Consider the following 20,989-nt stretch of genomic DNA (forward strand, 5'->3'; position numbering starts at 1 on the left):
CTGTGTAAGGATTAAGGAAACTCAGACACAAAATTGAATGTACCGGTAGTATATTTAAAGTATATTTAACAAAAGATGCTTGAAATTATTCAAGATAACAGTCATAGGAAAACCATTAAATAAATAATAATAATAATAATAATTATATAGCAAAACAAAACAATTCATCAATCAATAAAGTCCTACTAGTAGTTTTTCAATCAATTCAATTCAATGTTCTTTACAATTCTTTTCACAGCACCTTTTAACTTATCATATATATATATATATATATATATATATATATATATATACATCATACGTTCATATTCTGGAAATCAAAGACATTCAATTACTTGAACGAATAGTAACCGAATAAATGGAAATCAGAAGGCACCAAGGGTGGCTCGCCATCTAGTATGGGGTCCAGTTCTTTCTCTCTCCCAAATCCAAGTTTCTTTTCAGTTTTCCAAAGTGTGTCCAGTGTCCAGCCAAAGGAGATGGTCCTCAGCATTCAAGCAACACATCCGGGTTTTTAGCAATAGTACTGTGAAGTGGTGGAGTGGTTGGAAAAGTTTGTTAGCATTCAGTTGGTTTAGCATTAGCATGGTTGCTAGACTGCTTCCATACTAGTATTTAGATGGGACTCACCAATTCCATGGAAGGAAATTAATCATACAGGGAGGACAAAAGCCTTGCTTGGGTGGTCTTTTGTCTCTCCTGAAAGCTATGCAGCCGGTTTGTTGCACAGACACTTTCTTAGAGAAGTTTTGCCTCCTCAGGTGGATGGCTTGGTGAAAAATGGAACAGCAGTGTGTGATGTCACTTCCTCCACCACCCAGGAAACAGGAAGGATTACAGATCTCAGTCTCTGATTGGCTGAGGTGTTGTGAGAAAAAAGTGACTGGAGCCAGTTCCTAAAAGTGTTCCAGGAGTTTATGAGTGCTACACAATATGATCTTCTGTATCTATAAAACATATTGAATGCAGTCTGATATACATGCAAACGACATGTCTTCCTTTTTGGATCCACTTAAAGCTCAATAAATTCCATAGTAGCTCTTCTAAAAACTGTTATTGGATGCATTTTAAACGTTGGGGAGTTAAACACTCGGTCTTTTGTCTGACTGAAGTGACTGAGTGAAGTTTAGAATGCTGCTGTGAATATAAGTGTGAAACGCAACAATGCTTTTCACACTTACTGCCAATTACTAATCTAAAGGCTCTAAGCGTTTGTTGTTGTTTATTTTGAACCAATATTGCATTAGAGTTACATTTTTAAAGCCAACCCAAGAAGTTTGACGTTTCGCTGACAGTACGTAACAAAAGAGTAATTGGTGTGAAACTGGATTTCTTCCCCTTGACGAACAGTGGATATTTGTGGTGTGGTGTTGTTTGGAATGAGGTGCCATATTTGGTTCTTGTGATTTCAATGGAAATGTCAAAACAGGGCTGTTTTCACAAAGCCGCTCCACTGGGTCACGTGCTGCATGTTTGGCACCGGATGTATAATTTAGAAGGCTGATTCGGTGAGGTCAGGTCTGGACGTAGTGACTGACTGTTGCTTTACACTCACCGAGTCAAGGAGTTTGATAGTGCATGGGTGACTGGGCTGTTCGAAGGTCTCGGTATCTTTCAGGGCTTCACCAGAGACTCGATCCTGTTGGTCGGAACGAGTTTTCTCAGGGCGAGAGACATGTGACGTCTGTTCATTCATGGAGTGATGTGAGAGTGTTTGGAGTTGAAAGGAGGACAGGCACCATAAAGGAGGTGCTGCTGCAGGGCATCTGGTGGCTATTACACTGAGTCTTAAAAGCCATGACCCTCTGCACATACATGAGTTTCACTTTCACACTACACTGGCTCTGCTTTAGTCTAGATTTCTTCCCCGTTCATACTATTTTTCTTTTTTTTTTTTTTTTTTAACAATCTCACCTGTGTGTAGGCCATTTGTTGCACAATGCCCTAAACACCCTTGGTGTCCTCAAAGTCAGGACGGCCTCATTCAAGTTTTCATAACTCTGACGTGTGCGCTGAATAAAAACAGCTTACAATGAAGCTCTCTCCACTTCATTATACCAAGCAAATCCTGAGGGCTCTAGGGAAACAAGGTCATCTAGTTGGAGCCTCCGCAGCTGTTTGAATGAAGAGTGGTCGCGCACAATGGCAGCCTTTCAAACAGCACGTCTGACATTTCCTCAAATGCAGTCTTCAAGACCACTGGAACATTTTTGCAAAATACAGTGCGGCACAGAGAAACACAATTCTGGTGGTGAACAATTTTTGACGTCTTGATTATGCAGCTACACTTCACAAACTTGATGATGGGTCTTGCATGAATATTTTGTCCCTTTGTGATTCATGTCATTTGTTTCTCTTGATTTACCAACAACTGGATTGGAATCAACATTGTGGTCGAGCTCAGCTGGATTCTGGTTCACATAGACTGATGTCAGCTACTGACGGTTTGATTGTCTTATGCTTATCCTAAGCCAGGTGCCATTTTATTCACATCTAGATTGAAATCAGACACGTTGTGGGGTGTTTACACTCACTTCAAGATGTTTTCAAGGTTTGGTTGTATGCGACGGAAAAGGTTTTCCTCATTCGTGCTTTTTCCACTACTTGCTTCAACTCACTTATGTCTCCGCTTGACACAAGTTCAAGCAAATAATTGATGGAATGGTAGATAGCATTATGAGGTAATGTGTGGTTACTTAATGCAGAAAAATGAATGCACAACAAAATATATCCATGTGCCGTATGTTGTTGAACCAAGTAAGGATGTCCATAATATAATTTAATATATCGTTGTGTAAATAAACAATGATCTATCAAATGATATGTCTAATCGGACTTTCCCTCAACCAATCCCGATTTAAGTCCAATTAAAATGCTGTTTTTGACATTTGTTCTCTGTTTGATACATGATGGGCAGATCAGCAGAACAGAAAAAATATGTGTTAATAAATGATCAACCTCGACATTGAGAGAGTAAGCATTGTATAATATATGCTAATTGGACACAGTCAGCATGTGTAATTCCTGCACTTCATCCACATTAACCTTAACATTAAACATGAGTCATTAGTAAATGTCCACATAAATCTAATTTAAGGGCTGCAGAACAATGAAAAATATCATCTCATTAATATTTAGACATCTTGTGTATTTATGTAGCGATCTTTTTCTGGGTGAAAAACATTGCTTAACAACCTAACGGAGGAGGATTCACGTCCTCCTCCGTTAGGTTGTTTAATCCTCATTACATTACTGCCATCTAGTGGTCTAATATAAGAGCTTTAGAACTTTAGATTTCTGAAACTGAATTTCTGACTCTACCCTCCAAATGAACTCCTTGAAATGGAGAAAGTCCAGACTCTTCTTCTTCTTTTTTTTTTTTTTGCTTGCTCCACTTAACAGAAAGTGTGTGCTAAAAATCTGCCTCCTGTGACGTGACAAAAAGCAGAGACTCCTCTTCTGACTGCCAGCAAGGTGTTTGATCTGCATTCGGAGACCAGGGTCATGGTCGCCGACCAGGGGAAAAGGCTGGTTTTAGCAGCGGGCTGTGAACATAGGGTTAAATATGATGCTTTCTGCAGATATATTGAGTTTTGGATTAATTAACAGCATAAGCTGCTCCAATGGTGAATGGGATGGCAAATAAAAACTGTCTACTATTGCTGTGATGGATGAGGGTTAGGGTTAGGGTTAGGGTTAGGGAGGTGAGGAAAAAAACAATAACCCAAAAACCTATAACTAACTTTACATAATTCAAACTGGAAGTGGTTGAACAGTTGTGGATTCTGTCAGACAAACAGCCTTTTATAAAGAAAATAATAATCCTCAAACACATCCACCAATCTCTCACCATCAGCTTTTTGCTCCGTTGTCAAGGTGCTTTCAGTGAGTCATGTGACCCTGGAGTAGAAGCTGGTGGTGTGGCCTCTGCCATCATGAATTGTTTATAAATATCCTTCTTGACTACTTGACACCCCTTCCTCCAACTAGCGGCCCTCCCCCCCCCCACACACACACACACAGCCAACATGTCACATGTGCAGTCGAGCAGAATAAACCTGCTGATTATGTAATAACACAAAAATCAATGGTGTTTCAAACACACAGGTGCTTTGCTGAGGCTTCTTTATTGTAGAACATTATGCATCAGGGCTCACAATGATTGAAGGCTTCATCTTCATCAAATTGTCAAACCATTTAAAGCTGTTTAGTCTTGTGTGTGTGTGTGTGTGTGTGTGTGTGTTAGCAACACCCCCCTTTGCTCAGAAAAACCAACCAACACATCCTGACCTAAGTGCTGTGTTTTATTGTTTTATTGTTTGCTGACTGACGTGGGTTTGTTTTACCGCTGAGACGAGCCCCTCCCTTGCTGATGTGTCAAAAATATTTCCATGTTCGCCCAGTGGGCATTAGGCAAAATAAATATGGTTCGGATTTGCATGATGCGATGAAAATCACATGTAAAGTGAGGGGATGGATTGTGACCGCATCTCAACCCACTCCTGTCGCATTTATGCATCAAACTCAGGAGAACATGAGGGTTCACCTGAGATCATCATGGGCTGCATCTCAGTTGGAGAACCTGAACGTCAATGTAAATGTTCTCCATGTTTGGCCAATGTTTCCAAAGCTTTTAACCATCATTTTTAAGTACATTTAGACAGTTGTGAGCCTCTCATAATAAGTATATTATTGTCAGTTTCTGTTCTCTAATGCACTTGGCTTTCAAATGTATGTTCTGTGTGTCTCATGCCTTAGAGTGCCTTAAGCCGAGTCACACAATCATCTGCTGGTCATTTGAATTCCTGGATGTGGTTATGGGGGAAGTTTCACCTCAGCGCGTACTTTCAACAAGGCACCTGACAAGGATGTGGAACACTGCAGGAAAGCAGAACTATGCTGCAGCTGATCTTTTGTTGCTGAAATTATTTTCTATTGTATTACCTGTGGAGAGTTGGCGCTATCGCTCTGTCCCCGTTTCCTTCTTTTGTGCCATTTCTCTGCTTAACGCAGAGCATGCTGAAAACAATTTCAAAGCAAATAGGTTCATCTGTTGGTAGATTGTGTAATGCACAATAAATCCTTTCAAAATGAATTTTGGCATCGGCATGTCATTGAAAATGAAGATGAATACAGGAAAAATCTGCAGAGGAAAATCACTGCCAGTCCTGAACTCAAAGGCATAATTACTTATTTTGTTTAACAGGTTCTTAAATAACTGAAAATTTCAACACTGACTGTGCTCCTGTTTGAGTAGCTTGTTTGTACAAGCTGCACATGCAAACACGTTACTGAGAAGTGACAGCTCTGGACAAAGGCTGGAAATGCAAATCAGCACCAGTGGCATGGGGCAAGGCACTCATACTGGCCTCCCACAATGCTGCCCATGCGTCATATATGCAAACAAAACAAAGATGTGCCACAATTTGCCTAACTTGTTGCCTGAGAGTCTGTATCCACAGAGTGTTTATCAGCACACGCAGAAAACAGCAACCACAATTTGGAAGGAAAATGCAATAATAAAAAAAAAACATGCCATAATTGTAATTCTACACGCATTTAATAGTTAGCACTAAGGACAAAAAGTAAAGAACGTTTTTATGTTTGTTTTCTTTAACCCTATGATCAAAGCACCATAGGTAGGCAGAATCTGGATATCCTGCTGAACATAACGCTGCTCCACCAATCAGGTGCTGAGAATTAGGCTCTGCCAATCAGGCTCCTAAATGTAAACATACATGTTCCAGAAGTGAAGATGAAAATAATCTGTCAAATCGGAGATTAACTGGCAGATATTTCACGAGCAAGCAACATACTCAGCTTTGCTGCTCGCTCGCCCCCTCAAATGTTTGTTGTAGTTTCACAAAACTCTAAAAGGAAGACCTTCCTACTTTAATGTTGTGCATCACCCAATCATCAAGACGGTTAATACTCTAATTCGTCGTAATTAATCACGTTTACTTGGCTTCGTAATAACGGCGTTGCATTACCAAATGTTAAGTCGATTAACGTTTTTGAAAAAGGCTTGTTGCTCTGGCGCGCATGCGCAATTTAGCGGGTGCGGTGCGTCGTGCGAAAGAACAGGAAGGGAACAATTTCATGCGCCTCGGCTCGGCCGTCTGACTGTGGCGACTCCCTCCCTGTCTTTGTGACTGAGACAAACTGTTCCCCGCACTCCTTCCACTCGCTCCGACGTCAACACGGGAGCCGCTTTTGCGAAAAGCTGAGCTAAAATAATTTCGAAAAGATTTTGTAAGGGCAATTTTGTGTCGGGCGAAAGCTGTGGAGCTTGAGTTCGAAACAAGGGCGTGTTTGAATCTCAAGTGCTGTTGAGACGAGCTGCCTCCTCCTGCTCCACCTCCTCCTCCTCCTCCTCAGCGGATGCTAACTCAGTAGCCCTGTGCATGTCGGCGCACGACTAGTCCAAATTGTGTTTTTATTCGGATTTATTTATTTTACTCTGGGGCCACGGTAGAAAGACAAGATGGGATGTACACTGAGCACAGACGACAAAGCGGCGCAGGAGCGCAGCAAGATGATCGACAGGAATCTGCGGGACGACGGAGAAAAGGCTGCCCGGGAGGTCAAGCTGCTTCTGCTCGGTGAGAGAAAGATGGATGGACGGAGGGACCCAGGGAGGCTTGGGGTGTCGCGTCATTTACTCGCCACTCTGCGAATTATATTAATGTACGATTGAAAAATACGTGATATTCTCTTGTCCGTTCACGCTACAAAACCTACAACTAAACTTTCCCCCCGAACTAACAAGTTCCACAGTTGGTGTCTGAGTCGATGCAAATGGTGGTTAGCACAGAAAGTAGTTTCTTCCTCTTTTGACTTTTCTGTCTTGTGTGAAATCGTGCTGCCATTTAAATGGTCGCCAATGTGCTGCTGTGTGAAATAAGTTAACCGCTGCAAGCAGCTACTACCCAGCAGCGCTGCTAAGCCTGTTAGCTTAATTAGCTTTTTGCGATTAGCTGGCGAGCTAAGGCGAGGCTAGCGAAGCCGAAGCTAAGCTTTGATCGGTTACCTCCGGCTCACAGAGATCGGCCTTCAATATTTTGTGGTATTGATGTTTAAGAAGTTTTCGTCTGTTTTCGCAATCACACCATTTTAATAAGCTACCTCCCTGCCGACACCCTCCATTTCATTGACACAGAGAAACACACGCAAGTTAGGCCTTAGTGCGGCTTCAATCACAGTCCGCCGATGAGCCCAACTCGATCGAAATGACAGATTCAACTTTTGTTGCGTTGGGAGAGAGAAACGGAGGGAATCTATGCTGGGGGGGAAACAGGTTGGTAAAACCAACTCGTAAACCATTTGTTGAAAGAGCAAATCACGTCTAAACACACAATTGACACCGCACTGATTTCTTTCAGTTGTGTTTGCAACAGGTTTAGTTTTATGGGATGTCGAGAATAGTCCGGTAACCACAAGGGCCATCTGTTTAATGTTGCTCAAACTCTTTTGTCTTTGGAAAGTCGTGTCCGTGAGTGGCAGAGCGGCCGTATCGATCTCCACACATCACTGCGTTTGAATCCCAGCAGTGCAGCGCACAGCGACAGATGACGCCCTTCCACTGGTTTTAAGCCATATCTGGAATTCTGTACGGCTTCCAGGAATCTCATCCTAGAATCCTACTATAGTTGCTCGCCATTGGTTATAGCCAGTTGTCGCAGTCAGATGAAGATGGGCAAGAGGTTGCATAGCAACTTCTGCCCCCTGGCTGACTGCAATAAGGATCTGAACATACACATACAACAAAGACAGCTGGTGTGTGAAAGCCAGAGAGATACCTGGCCCAGGCCTCACACGGATGTTTTTGTTTGGTTCCTCCCCCTCACACACCCTTGACAAGTCTGTGTGTCATCAGTTATCATAGCTCTGTTTCGCGACAATCCGCTCTACAGTCACCTTCAGCAGTCTCCTCTTTGGTGAACCTGATTTGAATTCTCACGGTTGAGCTTTCTTTCCTGTCACGATTCCCGCAAACGTGCACGGGACGTCTGGACTTGGTTTGTGGATCTGTGGCGTGACGGCGAATCGACCTTTTCTCTTCTGTGAGCGTTGGACGGCCCTTTTACTGTGTTTCATGAAGATGTAGAGTTCAAAGAGATCAAAGTTGCAATGAAGATGTGGTTGCCTGAGTTTAACCCCTTTAAATGTTCTAATGACCATCACTCAACTGATGCACTTTATCACAACTTTAAACAATGTGAATTCTCTCCAATATTTGATGTGATTTTCACTATTGGACCGTTAAGTTTTAGCTGCCCCCCCCCCCTCCCCCCCTCCAGAGGTGTGTTAGTCTAGAAATAAAAGTGTGTGCTGCTGCCGCCACTAATGTTGACTCTGGGAGTCCTGAGTGCCTGACTGTTTCTCAAATGGCACTCACAGAATTGACGAAACAGACTCTTTATGTCACTGGGGAGCTGAGCGTCCCTGCAGAGGGAAGGTAATTAAAATGTTGTAAGCTCAGCTGAAAACAAGCCTGTATCTCACAGGGAGCCGGCTGCCTCACAGCCTGTTAGCCAAACCTTTCAATGGATGGCAGATTTGCATTGTACCGCCAGTGTGCTCAGTGCCCCCAAATGTAATTTGAATGCTAAATTGAAATCAAATGAAATTGAATTGAATTGAATTTGATTTCATGTTGTTGCATGACACAGCCCTGTTTACTGCCTGATATTGATCTCGGACAATTCGGACGGTTCATATGACAGTTTGTATTGCGAGCCGCCAATCCCATGCAGCATGTGGGTCTAACCCGGCGACGTTTAAGCTGTTTGTAATCTCATTGGCATGAGGATCTAGTTGATTAATCCAATTGCTCTGCGCATCAGCTAAACTGAGCCAGAGACACTTTATCTCAGTGTTCTGCGCCAGTTTATCGTCTGATGCACCCTGAATTAAACTTAAGGGCATTTGGGAGATTTGTGCAGTGATTACGGCTCAGTCGTTTAGCATCTTTTGGAACATTTTCACGCTGCGTCGCATTTCTTTTTCTTTTTTTTTTTCTTTTGCATGTTTTCAAATCCGTGACAATATTTTAGCGTTGAGGCGACAACAACATAAGTTGTAGTTCAATTTGTCTGTCAACCAAAACATGTTTCTTGGCAGCTTGAGGTTGTGGCGCTGCTCTTTGTTTTGCCCCCACATTGCCTCTTGAAAGAAGCTCCACACTGACTTGTGTGCAACACTTGGAAGCTGTTGGTACAGAAACAAAGGTGGGTGGGGTTAGGGCATAATTTAGGGACGGCAGCAGCAGCAGAGTTTGTCAGCGGATTGAAGATAGAAATGACACTTGTTGGAGAAATGGACACGACCACCACCGGCTTCACCTTTATCGTTAATTTGACTGGATGATGCAGTGATGCAACCTTGGCAACAGAACTCTGAGTGCTCTAGGGTGGTGGGGGGGGGGGGGGGAGCTACTGAGTGCAGCACTTTTCTCTCATCATTCATCTGGCAGGTATGGAAAGGTGATTTAGAATAAATGATAAAGGACATTGGCATTAAAGCAGCGCTGTGGCCAAAAGTAAAACCTAAATTTCCTCCAAGGTTTGTCCTTTTGCTACGTCATCACATTTCTGCTTTCAATAATTTATATAGGAGCTTATTAAAACTGCAGAACTGCTTGTCTAAGGTTTTAAAAATATTACTGTGTCATAAATAATGCTTATTTTGCATTTCAGGTGCTGGAGAGTCTGGCAAAAGCACAATTGTCAAACAGATGAAGTAAGTGCTGTTATTCAAAACCCCATTTAATGACACAGCAATTTTGAGTGTAACACTTCAGGACGTGTTTGTTTAGAAAATCACCGGAGCGCCCGAGTCCTTTCCGCTACCGTTCAATTAGATCAGAAGCCAGTGACACATTTAATGACACCACACCCCACATCACCTGACATTGCTCTAACAGCAGTGCACCGGGTGAGAATATCAGCAGCCGTTCATTCATTCGCACACTGTTAGAAATCATTCATGTGTTCACTCGTCACTGTTACCAGCATAATGGACACTCGCATTCTCACTCTGCACTCAGCAGCACAGCAGCAGCAGCACAGCAGGCAACCCACTCTGTCCAACATGCTGCATCATCACCTTTTCAATTAAATGACTGTTTTTGTATGTAACTTAAATATATAATGATATAGCCCATTTGGTTCCGAGCACAAAGTGCAAAGACAAAAAAGAAAAAAGAAAAAAAAGCCCACATTTATTCCTACTAATTATGCAGAGATGAAAAATATTGCCACGAATTTTGCTCCTACTAAAGATGTATTGATTTGTTGCACGTCGTTTTGGAGCCCTGAAAAACAATCAGTCAGCTGCACGAGTAAAGCAAGTGCAATAGTTTCAGGCTGAGCAAATGATCCCACTGAGTCCCCAAAGTTGTGCACAGTGAAGTCAGGGACGTCATTGCTTTTTGCTTGGAATCACATTCACTGTGTGTAGTTCTGGCTGTGTCCCCTGCAAATCTCCTTGGAGACAAATGCTGACATGTGCCGTCTCGCTGTGCCAGGATCATCCACGAGGCTGGCTACTCAGAGGAGGAATGTAAGCAGTACAAGGCCGTTGTCTACAGCAACACCATCCAGTCCATCATCGCCATCATCAGAGCCATGGGGCGCCTCAAGATCGACTTCGCTGATGCAGCCAGAGCCGTGAGTGACAGGAAGTAGTTGGCGTTTTCTCCGTTTGCGCATGTATTTCTGCACAAGGGCGCCTCAGAAAGCTGTCAGCGTCTCTTTGGTTGTGTATTATTATCGGTAATTGTCTCACGCAATGCACGGGGGCGCTATACGCTTGTACAGTGCAGTGAAATATTCTGGAGTCAACGTTAGAACGGAGGTCACGGTCCTTCTGGTTCATGCAGTCATTTTGCAGAGAAACTAACCAGGAACTCCACTTAGCTGAAGTGTCAACAACAGCAACAGCAGCAGGAAGCTGAATGTTTTCATGTCTTAATTTATCAACACATTCTGAGTTTTTTTCTTTTTTTGGTGTTTTTGCCTTCACAAAAAGGATTAATCATTTCCTAGGCGTGAGTGTTATGAGCCCTCTGTCGTCATGACCAATCCTGCTTTCACTTCCTGCCCGGATGGTTCAACGTTCACGCACTGATGTACTTGAGACACAGTGTTTCTTCCGTCTGCGCGAAGAACAAGAAAAGAAAAATATTTTTTTTCTTCTTTTTTTACACTGCTTACACGGTTATAAAATGGCAGGCTATGCTCTGGCACTTGGGAATGTATGTTTATTTATTTTCTTATTTATTAGCAGCAAATTTCCTAAAGTGGAAATCAGCAAAGGCTCGATGGAGGTTATCTTGTCTGTTGCCCTCAGGTCTTCTGTAAATGTTCATTTCAAAGTAGCTGTATTTCCTTGGCAGTTGTTTTTTTTTTTTTTTTTTTTTTTTTTTACAAAATAAAAGCAATATTTCTAAAATTTCGACAAAGTGCAGTTGAGATTTGCAGGTCTTTCCATTGACCTGTCAATGCGAAAAAAGTGTTTCCATGACACTTTTACCATACACCTCTATATGGATATGTGTGGAAAAACCAACTCATGAGAGCGTCAAAACCTTTTAGCCATATTTGAGAGGTTTTCCATGTTTATGTGTTTCCATCACCAGTTTCTATTGCCATATTTAGGTTTTGTGCAATTGTAGGGGTGATGGAAATGCAGCTAGTGAGTCCAACTTATATCCGAGGTGCTGTTGTCTTCCCTGGCAGGACGATGCGCGGCAGCTGTTTGTGTTGGCGGGGTCGGCTGAGGAAGGGTTCATGACGGGCGAGCTGGCCGGCGTCATCCAGCGGCTGTGGAAGGACGGAGGAGTCCAGGCCTGCTTCAGTCGCTCCCGGGAGTACCAGCTCAACGACTCGGCCGCTTAGTGAGTCTGCCGCTCCAGCACGTGCACCAAAACAATTCTTTATCTTCACTCCGGCTAACCTGGTCTTGGTTGTGTGGTGACCTCGCTCCTCCCACAGTTACCTGAACGACCTGGACCGGATATCCAGCGGCGCCTACGTTCCCACCCAGCAGGACGTGCTGAGAACCAGAGTCAAAACTACTGGCATCGTGGAGACACACTTCACCTTCAAGGATCTTCACTTCAAGTGAGCGCAGCTGTTCTTGCTTATCTGGTGGCTTAGCTGCACCAGTCCAGCTGCAGAGCTGCTGAGTTGCATTTATCCAATAAGACACAGTTAGACCAGGTTAAAGTTTCCCCTCTTCTTTTGTGCATATAAAAAGGTTGTCAGATTGTAGCTTCAAAAAAATATTCCTTAGATATTTTTAAAGATTTTTTTTTTATGTTCAAAGTTTTTGTGTAGCTGTGAATTTTTTTTTTGCAGTTAGAAATAGAAATGTTTATAGTTGCGCGTCTCAATTGTTCTCTTAAAAAAAAACATTAAGGAGAAAAGTGCTGCATGTAAAATGTGAAAAAGTGAACTTCTTAATATATTTTGAGGTTGACTTGTTTGGTGTTGAACTTGTGATCGTCTCTCAGGATGTTTGATGTGGGTGGACAGCGTTCAGAGAGGAAGAAGTGGATCCATTGTTTCGAGGGAGTCACTGCCATCATCTTCTGTGTGGCCCTGAGCGACTACGACCTGGTGCTGGCTGAAGACGAGGAGATGGTGAGACACACAAGTCTAGGCTCGTATCTTCAAAAAAGTAATAATAATAAAGTTTGCACAGCAGCGGGCAGTTCACTGTGACCTCTCTGCATCTCCCACCAGAATCGGATGCATGAGAGCATGAAGCTGTTTGACTCCATCTGCAACAACAAGTGGTTCACGGACACCTCCATCATCCTCTTCCTCAACAAGAAGGACCTGTTTGAGGAGAAGATCAAGAAGAGTCCTCTCACTATCTGCTACCCAGAATATGCCGGTAAGACGCACGTGCAGCCGTGTGCATGTACATGGCGTGCAAATCGTGCACTTCCTGTGGGTTGGACCCACGGCATTAAACTATGATTTGTTGGGTTTTTTGAAGCATATTTTTCCTTCAGTGATGTGTTGCAAAAGCAAGTGATGTTGCACACAAAAGGAGTTCAGATGTTCAGTTGTGCCCTGGTTGCTCCTCAAAGGCGGGACAGTCTCAGATGAGACAAGCATTCCTCTAATCTCTCTGCTGCTGAACTGTGTGGGCTGCTTGTATTACAGTGTGTTATGATACTCACAGATGTTTGGTTTTTTTTTTTTTACTTATTTTTTACTCATTTTTGAACCTTTGTTTTGTCACCTTTGGCTCCAGCCATGAATAACTGTCATGGAAATCTAATATTTAGCCCTATGTTTACAGCCTCCTGCTCAGTTTTAGTTTCCTGATAAAGCTTTGTCTTAGTTGTGCCTTATACAAATGGGAAAATAAAAGACAAACACACATTTTGCACGTTTTTTTTAAAAGTTGGAGCAAGCAGAAGCTTTAAAGAAGGAACTTTATCCTATTTTTTGCCATTGACTGACGAGCTAGAGAGACTTTTCTTCTTCTTCTTCTTCTTCTTCTTCTTCAAAAAAGGGTCCATTTTTCAATGTTCCACCTCTTTTATTAGGCTCCAACACTTACGAGGAGGCGGCAGCGTACATCCAGTGTCAGTTTGAGGACCTGAACAAGAGAAAGGATACCAAGGAGATCTACACCCACTTCACCTGTGCCACCGACACCAAGAACGTGCAGTTTGTCTTCGACGCCGTCACCGACGTCATCATCAAGAACAACCTGAAGGACTGCGGCCTCTTCTAAAGGTCAGACCCTGCCGCTCCCGCAGCCCCAAGCGTTATTCTCCTACAGTCACGTGTTTCATGGGATTTATCATTTTGTTTTTGTTCCCCCCCTCAGCTTCCCGTCTTGTGTTTGGGTAGCTTGGTGGCCAACTTTCCAGGTGACTTTATTCAAGGGGCCACTAACGGGAGAACACTTCATGGACCCTGCTGAGAATGTCACTTTTAACCTTTTATTAACTTATGTTCATCTCTAAAGGTTTTAAAGATGGTGTGTAGAAAAAACATTTTGTGTAAAGTATTTGTACAACTGTCTATGTCCAGGTGATTTTTCACAGTTTTAAAATGTGCTTCTTTTACCTTGCTATCATATTTTACATTTTTTGTATAAACAGGGGGCCTTGATTTTTTTTTCTCTCACTTTCTTTTTTTGTGCTTTAAAAAAAAAAAACTTTCTGTCTGTTACTTGTAGTTGCTTGTGCCTTGCGTGCTTTAGTTGCAGTTTTCTTCCTAACGTTGCGTTAGAAGTTTATAGATGTTACGCCACCGCAACACACATCGGCCACCATGTTATCCATTGCTTTCTGATCTTTTCTTTTTTCTTTTTTTGTGTGTCCCATGATTGACCATGTGACTCTGTAAGACCAATTCACTCTGACTCTGACATAACTGTGAGAGCTCCGTGCAAACCGTCACTGATTTGCGGTTTGCATTTCTGCCGCAAGTGGGATTTTGTTTTTGATTGAGTCAAAGGGGTTGTTTGAGAGTATGTGTGTGTTAATGTGTGCAAATTATAAAAAACAAAGGGACCTTATTCCTCTGTCATCCTCTTTTAAAGTTTTATTTTTCTAAAGGACCAAAAAAAAAAAGTCTCTCTCTAACATGTTGCTACAAACTGTAACATTCCTGATAAAATCACAGAGTAAAGAGAAGCTTTAAAACGAGGATGCCAACGGCGGCCTTGTAGCAGACAGTAGGAGCACATTTAGGTCTTGTTCAGTGGATAGACTGACAGGTGACTGAGCACAAGCTTACTGTTATTGATTTTGATCTGCAATGGTTTCAAGTTACATATCCCCATGGAAGCCCCAGCCCTCTGTTTTCATTGGACAGACACAGTAGTGGACTAATCTCCATGATTTTGTTAATAAAAGCGCTTGCTGTGGTAAAACCATGGCAACTTATGCAATAAAAACTCTTCCTCTTATTTGTGTTTGAATGCTTGTCTTCCTTCAAACGACTTACAGAGCAACGTTTCGCTACTGGACGCACGTAGAATTATTATTAGAGTCAATTTCAGGACACGGTCACATTGTCTGGGATACATTTCTACACAGGACAATTTTAGTGACCTTAAGAAAGGCTGCATATGTAAATAATTCACTGTGTTCACCATGGATTGTCTTCCCTCTGCATCTGGGATGACAGACAATTTAGTCCAGGAAGCTGCATTCTGGGTTTCCAACATCTTCCAGTTCACAAACATTTTATTTCAAGTCTAGTTTTGCATTTGTTTAAATTGTTTAGTTCTGCTGCTGATCTTTGTGTCATTTAAACTGCAGGTTGAAGTAGTGTAGTGTGCTTTAAGGCAACTGGTTGTGAAGTCAAGCAAAAATGAAGAGTTGGGAACAATACATACCATCCATGTTCTGAAAGGTGTCTATAGTTATACAGCCTAAGATCTCAGACTAGTTTCTATGGTTACACTAAAAAAAAAAAAAAAAAAAAAAAAAATCAAAACATTATACACAGAAAACTAATTTTGTACAGATCTATTCAGTCATAGGGCGTTCATTCTGCGCAATTAATTTTCATTTCTTTCTTTCTTTCTTTCTTTGAAAAAGCGAATGTGAGTGGCTCCATCTAGCGGCCAGTATAGGTAACTGCAAAAGCTGCTGCTTGACGGTCCTCAAGGAGACAAGTGAAGAAAATGCGATTACCACTTTTAACATAATTACCACAGATTGTTTCTGACAATGATGCATCGCTCTTTTTTTTTTTTTTTTTTTTTTTTAATGAAATCTTCATTCAAAAATTACCTGCTGGAACTAATTAATTTTGCCCATGTTCAGTGAGTTTTACGGCCGGGACGGGTCAGTCTGAAGGAATTTCCCTGTTCAACCCCTTCCGGGTCTTTTTTAGATGCTTTTCAGAAACCATCGATGTTGCCAACAAACATCAGCGGCGGAGAAGTGGGTCAATGCGGTGCCATTGGCTGACTCCTGTCTTGCAGTTTTTGCGAAACCACCACCAGTCAAGCACAATGATTAGGCACTGGCTGAGAGGACGCTATTTCAGGGGTACATTGTGAAAAAGCCAACTGCAAAGTCATTAAACTAATCCTCAGAGGCCTCAAGATCAAAGAGAGCCGAGGAGAAGCTTCTTTAATGTGAGCGTGTAGTCGAGGAAAGAGAAAAGGAGAGAAGGAAAGAGTAACACTGGTGACAGTGAATCAGACAAACCCGAGTGACGTTCAAACCGTGTATTTATGTACAGATATTCTTTGAAAATGGCAAATTATCACAGATAGCTTACTTCTTAGAACGTGTTTGTCACCTGATGCTGTTATTTTTATTTTACAGTGACGTGTCAGTGGAGTCATGACTGCAGTCTGGTCTCTGAGAGCATAAAGACGGAACCATTTTCTTACGAAACGCATGTGAAATTGTGACTTTCCATTTTACGCAACCTGCTGATATAATGCAATCTTCTCTAGATGATACTTCAAGTCTTTCCTCTGGGGCACGTACATGCTTCTGTAACCGCCAAGCGCTCGGTTAAGACGTTCATTCAGGCAGCCACATGGTGCTGTATGGGTGACAGGAACCTCACTTCACCGAAACAGTGGCAGCACTTCTGTCAATTGAACCAATAATATTCAATCCATATTCCTAAAGATGCAGCTCACACAGACGTCCAGTCAGTCTGGGCTTTCCACTATAAATAGGAACTATACATTTGCATGGATATAGATAGTACTGTGCCACCCTCTAACCTGAAGCTGCTTCTCCTCACAGATGAGAGAAAATTCATCTGGAGCTAAGTGTCTTTCTCATTGCAAAGATGTAAAATTGTCTGGCTCTTCTTTCCTAGAACCACTTTCAACTACTTGGCTGTGAAAACCAGACTTGTGCATGTCTGTACTCCAGCATCTCATCGACAATAGTCATAATTGTCAATGTGTATTCATCTGGGCTTTTGTTGGTAGAGCCCTGCGTTGGATTTCCTACAGGTGCATGCTGCCATCATGAATTTCATGGCATAATTACATTTCCTTGTAAGCTTGAAGAAACAGCCAACATGATTTAATTGCTAATTCCCCTAAGTGACTCAGTCTAATTAACTTCTTCCGTGTGTGCGTCTGTATGTTTGAAACAGATTTTTTTTTTTCACTGCTTTTCCAGCCTCCTTCTGTTGTGTCATTATGCAGTCTGTTAAGTATGGGAATGTTAAAATGTCAGACAAACAATGTGAGTGTCTTATTGAATATCAAATGAGGATAATATAACTCTGTAGTCTGGGGGGTTTTAAAACTGTAAATGAAATATGGATTATTAAGAGAGGAGACTAACTGCATGAAGGCGACAGCTTCCCACACCCACACACACGCATGAGCGCATGCACACGCACACGCAATGTCTTTGGCGAGCTCTAAAAACAACTTAGTGTGCATTTCTTCCCTAGCAGCAAATAATGCTCAAAGCAGGGTGTCAATGAGGGAGGCACTGAGCTAAATCCATATAAGCTCTATTGAAATTCCCTTTTTGAGAGCACAGGCTGCCTCCTGTTATTGTATTTTTGCCGTCTGCCGTCGGCAGTCTGCTTCAGGGTGCTCATTACTTCCTATCTATAATGATGACATAAAGCAATATCCTCTTCTTTCATCTTATTTTGATGCACAGTGTGCATAAACAAAATACAGTGGAATAAATGCATTCGCACACCGTCTGGGGAAGCTTTTAAGCCCAGACAAAACTAATAGGATTATGTCCTTCTGATGATTTACATTCTCCCATAAAGAAAGTGAAACAAGAAACTATAATGTGCACGTTTTAAAGACATTTTGTCCCTGTCACATGAGCTGCTGTCATTCAGTAACAGAGCGAGAGAACATCTCAAAGCCGATGAGATACTTGGAGTGACTCCAAAATTAGATGCTCCAGCTAAAGGCTTGGACAGCTGATGTCTTCTCCTTTCTGTTCTTCTGTCTATCCCCTAAAACATTTCAAAATAGTGACGTTCTCTGTCCCAAATATAGATGAAATAAACACAGAACAAAATGTCCCGTAATCACAAAATGTCTTCTCATCGTATAAAAAAAACCACAGCTGCAAGTTGGCAGGCTTTGGTTTGTGTTTTGTTTTATCAGCAGCAGCTGATTTTGCCATCTAATAAACCAACAATTATAAACAAATTTGTTTTTAGAATGAAACCCTGCAGAAAATGAGGTAATCAGAAGTACATCATTGTCCTTACTTGGAACCACTAAGGACAATGTCCTGAAACTGCCAGCAGGGAACGAAGAAAGCAGTTCAATATTTCCTCAGACACCAGGAAATTCTGGGGGTCCGTCCATTTCCTAATGTTATATTCAAACTCCTTTTCAACTAGTTGTGGGGATTACTGCCAACTAATGGTTGATTAGGTTCTACTATTACCATCATATGTTGAGAATTTGTGGCAAAAGGACAAGAACGAAAGTACGGTTTGACCTAAATGCTAAGATGCTGCAGAAAGTAAAGTGGCTACAGTGACAAAGTGAATCCACTGCTCGTCATGGATTATTTACTGTCTGCAAATGCACCAGGGGATTTGTGTACGCTAATGTTGTTTTGTAGGCAAGATGCTCACATTACAAAACTGCATGCGCGTCTCTGGTGCACACGGCGCAGAGTGGCAGTAAGAGGGACTGTCCTCCTCCATCGGAACGCAGCTCTTGACACTGGTGTTAAATATTGGATGAATTTTACTTTGCCAGCCTTTCGGAAAGTCGCGCGGCCATTAAAAAGTAATGGCAACAAAAGGATTTGTCATTTTCGCTCGGACTTTGATTCATGGCGTGGTAGCAATGACGCAACACTGGCCAAACTGTGCGAATCCAAAAAGTGAGCGTGCGTGCTGTGAGCGAGTCAATTCGTTAGTTGTTCGCCTACTCACAGAGCACGCCGGTAAAAGGTTCAAGTCAGGTGATGGATGGAGGCGCTCTCCTCCTTGCATTCAGAAAAGACCAGTGATCCGTGATCGCACGGGAGCAAAGGTGAGTTAATCACTGCACTGTCAGGAGCTCGTCGTCTCTGTAAGCAGCAGTATTTCAACTGTAAACAGGCCTGCACAGTGCAGCTCTTTCTGCACACAACAAGAGGTGCATACATACAGTACCTGTGGCAACTCCCTAAGGTGTCCTACAGGAACCCATACCCTCCTGACACACAACTAGTATCCAATATATCACTGCACAGCTGATATTCTTTCATCTCATTGCCTACTTTATTTCTTTCAAGGCAGCCAATCGTGAATAGAGCACAGTTCTGCAAATATTTGTTGTTGCTGCTGCTGCCAGCCATATGAATCACCCTAAAGATTACGACTCCAGCAATAAATCTGATTTATGATAACCATAAAGTAACAGCAGCCAAAGGCTGTTGTTGAAAGAAGTGGCGAAGCCAGGAGTTTCTTGGTCACAAGGGGCGATTGTAGTTTGCTCCATTTCATGCATCATAGTGGGAATCCCATTCTAGAGTGTGAGTCTGTGCACATGCAAAGTCACAACAAAACATGTCACAGGATTCTTCTTGAACATAGGCAACATAAGTATTCACATTCTGTACACATTTTGTACTTGAGTAAAAGTAAGGACAACAACTAATGATGCAACTTTGGTACTCTTGATGCTGTCGTTTTTTTTCTTTTTCAACTGCAGCACAACCAAACAGTAATCAGTAATAGTTATGCCCAATGAGCCATTATTGGATGTTTAACCCTTTAATAACAATAACCTTGTTATTTTCTACATTTTAATTTTTCCCTGTACTGAAATTGTACTGAACTGTGACTCTGCAGTACTGTGAAATAAACTCCCTCTAAATGATGCTCCACTTTTATATTGAACTACACAACAGCATAGCTCAACCTCAAGCAACAACTTTAAGTAATAATAGTGAGTGAGTTACTTTTAACAGGCTTTGTGTCTTTCTAACACTTTTAAACACCAGCATGTTTTCCAATGTAAGGAGTAGCCTACAAAGTACTGATGTTTGGATACAAACATCAGTACTTTTACAGATGTAAAAAGCAAAAAAGATTTTTGCTTTTTACATCAATTCCACTTTTAGGTGCTACTTTGAGTTTGTGATTTAAAACTCTTTGGAAAAAAAAAGTCTTTGGAACACATTCGTGTTTTTTTTTTTTAATATAACGTCAGATTAACCAAGATCGTGCATACTCGTGACCACAAAGCCATTGCGTTTTACACTTGAGTAAACTATCAATCGTGTGTGCTGCTCTTAAACACTAAAGGGTGCAGGCTGGTGTTCCTCCTCCATGTCACCGCCTGGTGTGATCACAGCCAGCCCGAGGAAGCGCCTCTGGCAGTGTGAGCGGGAGTGTTTGTTTCCCCTCCTCTCTCCATCCTTTCTACGCCGAACCAGAACCATTTTTCTCTCCCCTCCTTCAGACTTCACATCCGGGTCATCTGCCAGTATCTGTCTCTGGCGTCTCGCTCTGCGTGTGTGTCTGACAGGGCAATAATCATCTCGTCCTCCGCCGCCGTCGCTCTACCGCAGCCCTCCGACCGACTGCGGGGCTCGCCGAGCGGACACGCCGCCGAACGACGATGAAGCCGCGGGCGCCGTGACGCCGCAGCCCCGGGGTCGCACAAAGGCGGGCGATGAGATGGTAGGAGGCTTTTCCACAGGGGGCCATCCCGCGGTGATCAACTCGCCCTTTTAACCATGTCTAAGAGCCTCAAGAAGAAAAACCACTGGACCAACAAAGTCCACGAAGCGGTGATAACCCGGGGGAAGGACGGCGAGCTGGGCTTCGAGCTGAGGGGCGGCGCGGAGAACGGCCAGTTCCCCCACTTCGGCGAGGTGAAGCAGGGGAAGGGGCTGCTCCAGAGCGGCAAGCTGGCCCAGGATGAGCTGCTGCTCGAGGTGAACAACATGCCGGTGGCCGGGCTCACCACTCGGGACGTGTTGGCCGTGATCAAACACTGCAAAGACCCGGTCCGACTCAAGTGTGTCAAGCAAGGTAAG

The 20,989-nt window shown here is 42.7% G+C and overlaps 2 protein-coding genes and 1 long non-coding RNA gene across 8 annotated transcripts in view; 2 read left to right on the forward strand and 1 right to left on the reverse strand.

Annotated features, from left to right (window-relative positions):
- Window positions 1-375: 375 nt before the first annotated feature.
- LOC142880816 (uncharacterized) lies at window positions 376-872 on the reverse strand. The gene is made up of 2 exons (XR_012925468.1): window positions 631-872; window positions 376-526 (listed from the first exon to the last, which is right to left on the reverse strand). It is a non-coding gene; the product is annotated as an uncharacterized LOC142880816 (long non-coding RNA).
- Window positions 873-6,082: 5,210 nt separating this feature from the next.
- On the forward strand, window positions 6,083-14,943 carry LOC142880790 (guanine nucleotide-binding protein G(i) subunit alpha-1). The gene is made up of 9 exons (XM_076014727.1): window positions 6,083-6,602; window positions 9,699-9,741; window positions 10,529-10,670; window positions 11,742-11,899; window positions 11,997-12,125; window positions 12,518-12,647; window positions 12,750-12,903; window positions 13,568-13,760; window positions 13,855-14,943. Exons 1-8 carry the CDS (start codon window positions 6,485-6,487, stop codon window positions 13,756-13,758), a joined length of 1,065 nt encoding a protein of 354 aa, XP_075870842.1. The 5' UTR covers window positions 6,083-6,484; the 3' UTR covers window positions 13,759-13,760; window positions 13,855-14,943.
- A 5,246-nt stretch (window positions 14,944-20,189) lies between these two features.
- magi2b (membrane associated guanylate kinase, WW and PDZ domain containing 2b) overlaps window positions 20,190-20,989 on the forward strand; it is a 75,039-nt gene continuing 74,239 nt past the window's right edge. For 3 of the 6 annotated variants that reach the window (XM_076014801.1, XM_076014802.1, XM_076014807.1), the window contains exon 1: window positions 20,192-20,984. In XM_076014801.1, the coding sequence (XP_075870916.1) occupies window positions 20,687-20,984 (298 nt within the window). In that variant the 5' untranslated portion in view covers window positions 20,192-20,686. Of the gene's footprint in view, window positions 20,985-20,989 lie in introns of all 6 variants that reach the window. The other 3 variants (XM_076014803.1, XM_076014804.1, XM_076014806.1) reach the window with 2 other exon arrangements.

The sequence above is a fragment of the Nelusetta ayraudi genome, unplaced genomic scaffold (assembly GCF_046127955.1).
Source record: "Nelusetta ayraudi isolate G7.1 ecotype Tasmania unplaced genomic scaffold, CSIRO-AGI_Nayr_v1 ptg000173l, whole genome shotgun sequence".
Lineage (NCBI taxonomy): Eukaryota > Metazoa > Chordata > Actinopteri > Tetraodontiformes > Monacanthidae > Nelusetta > Nelusetta ayraudi.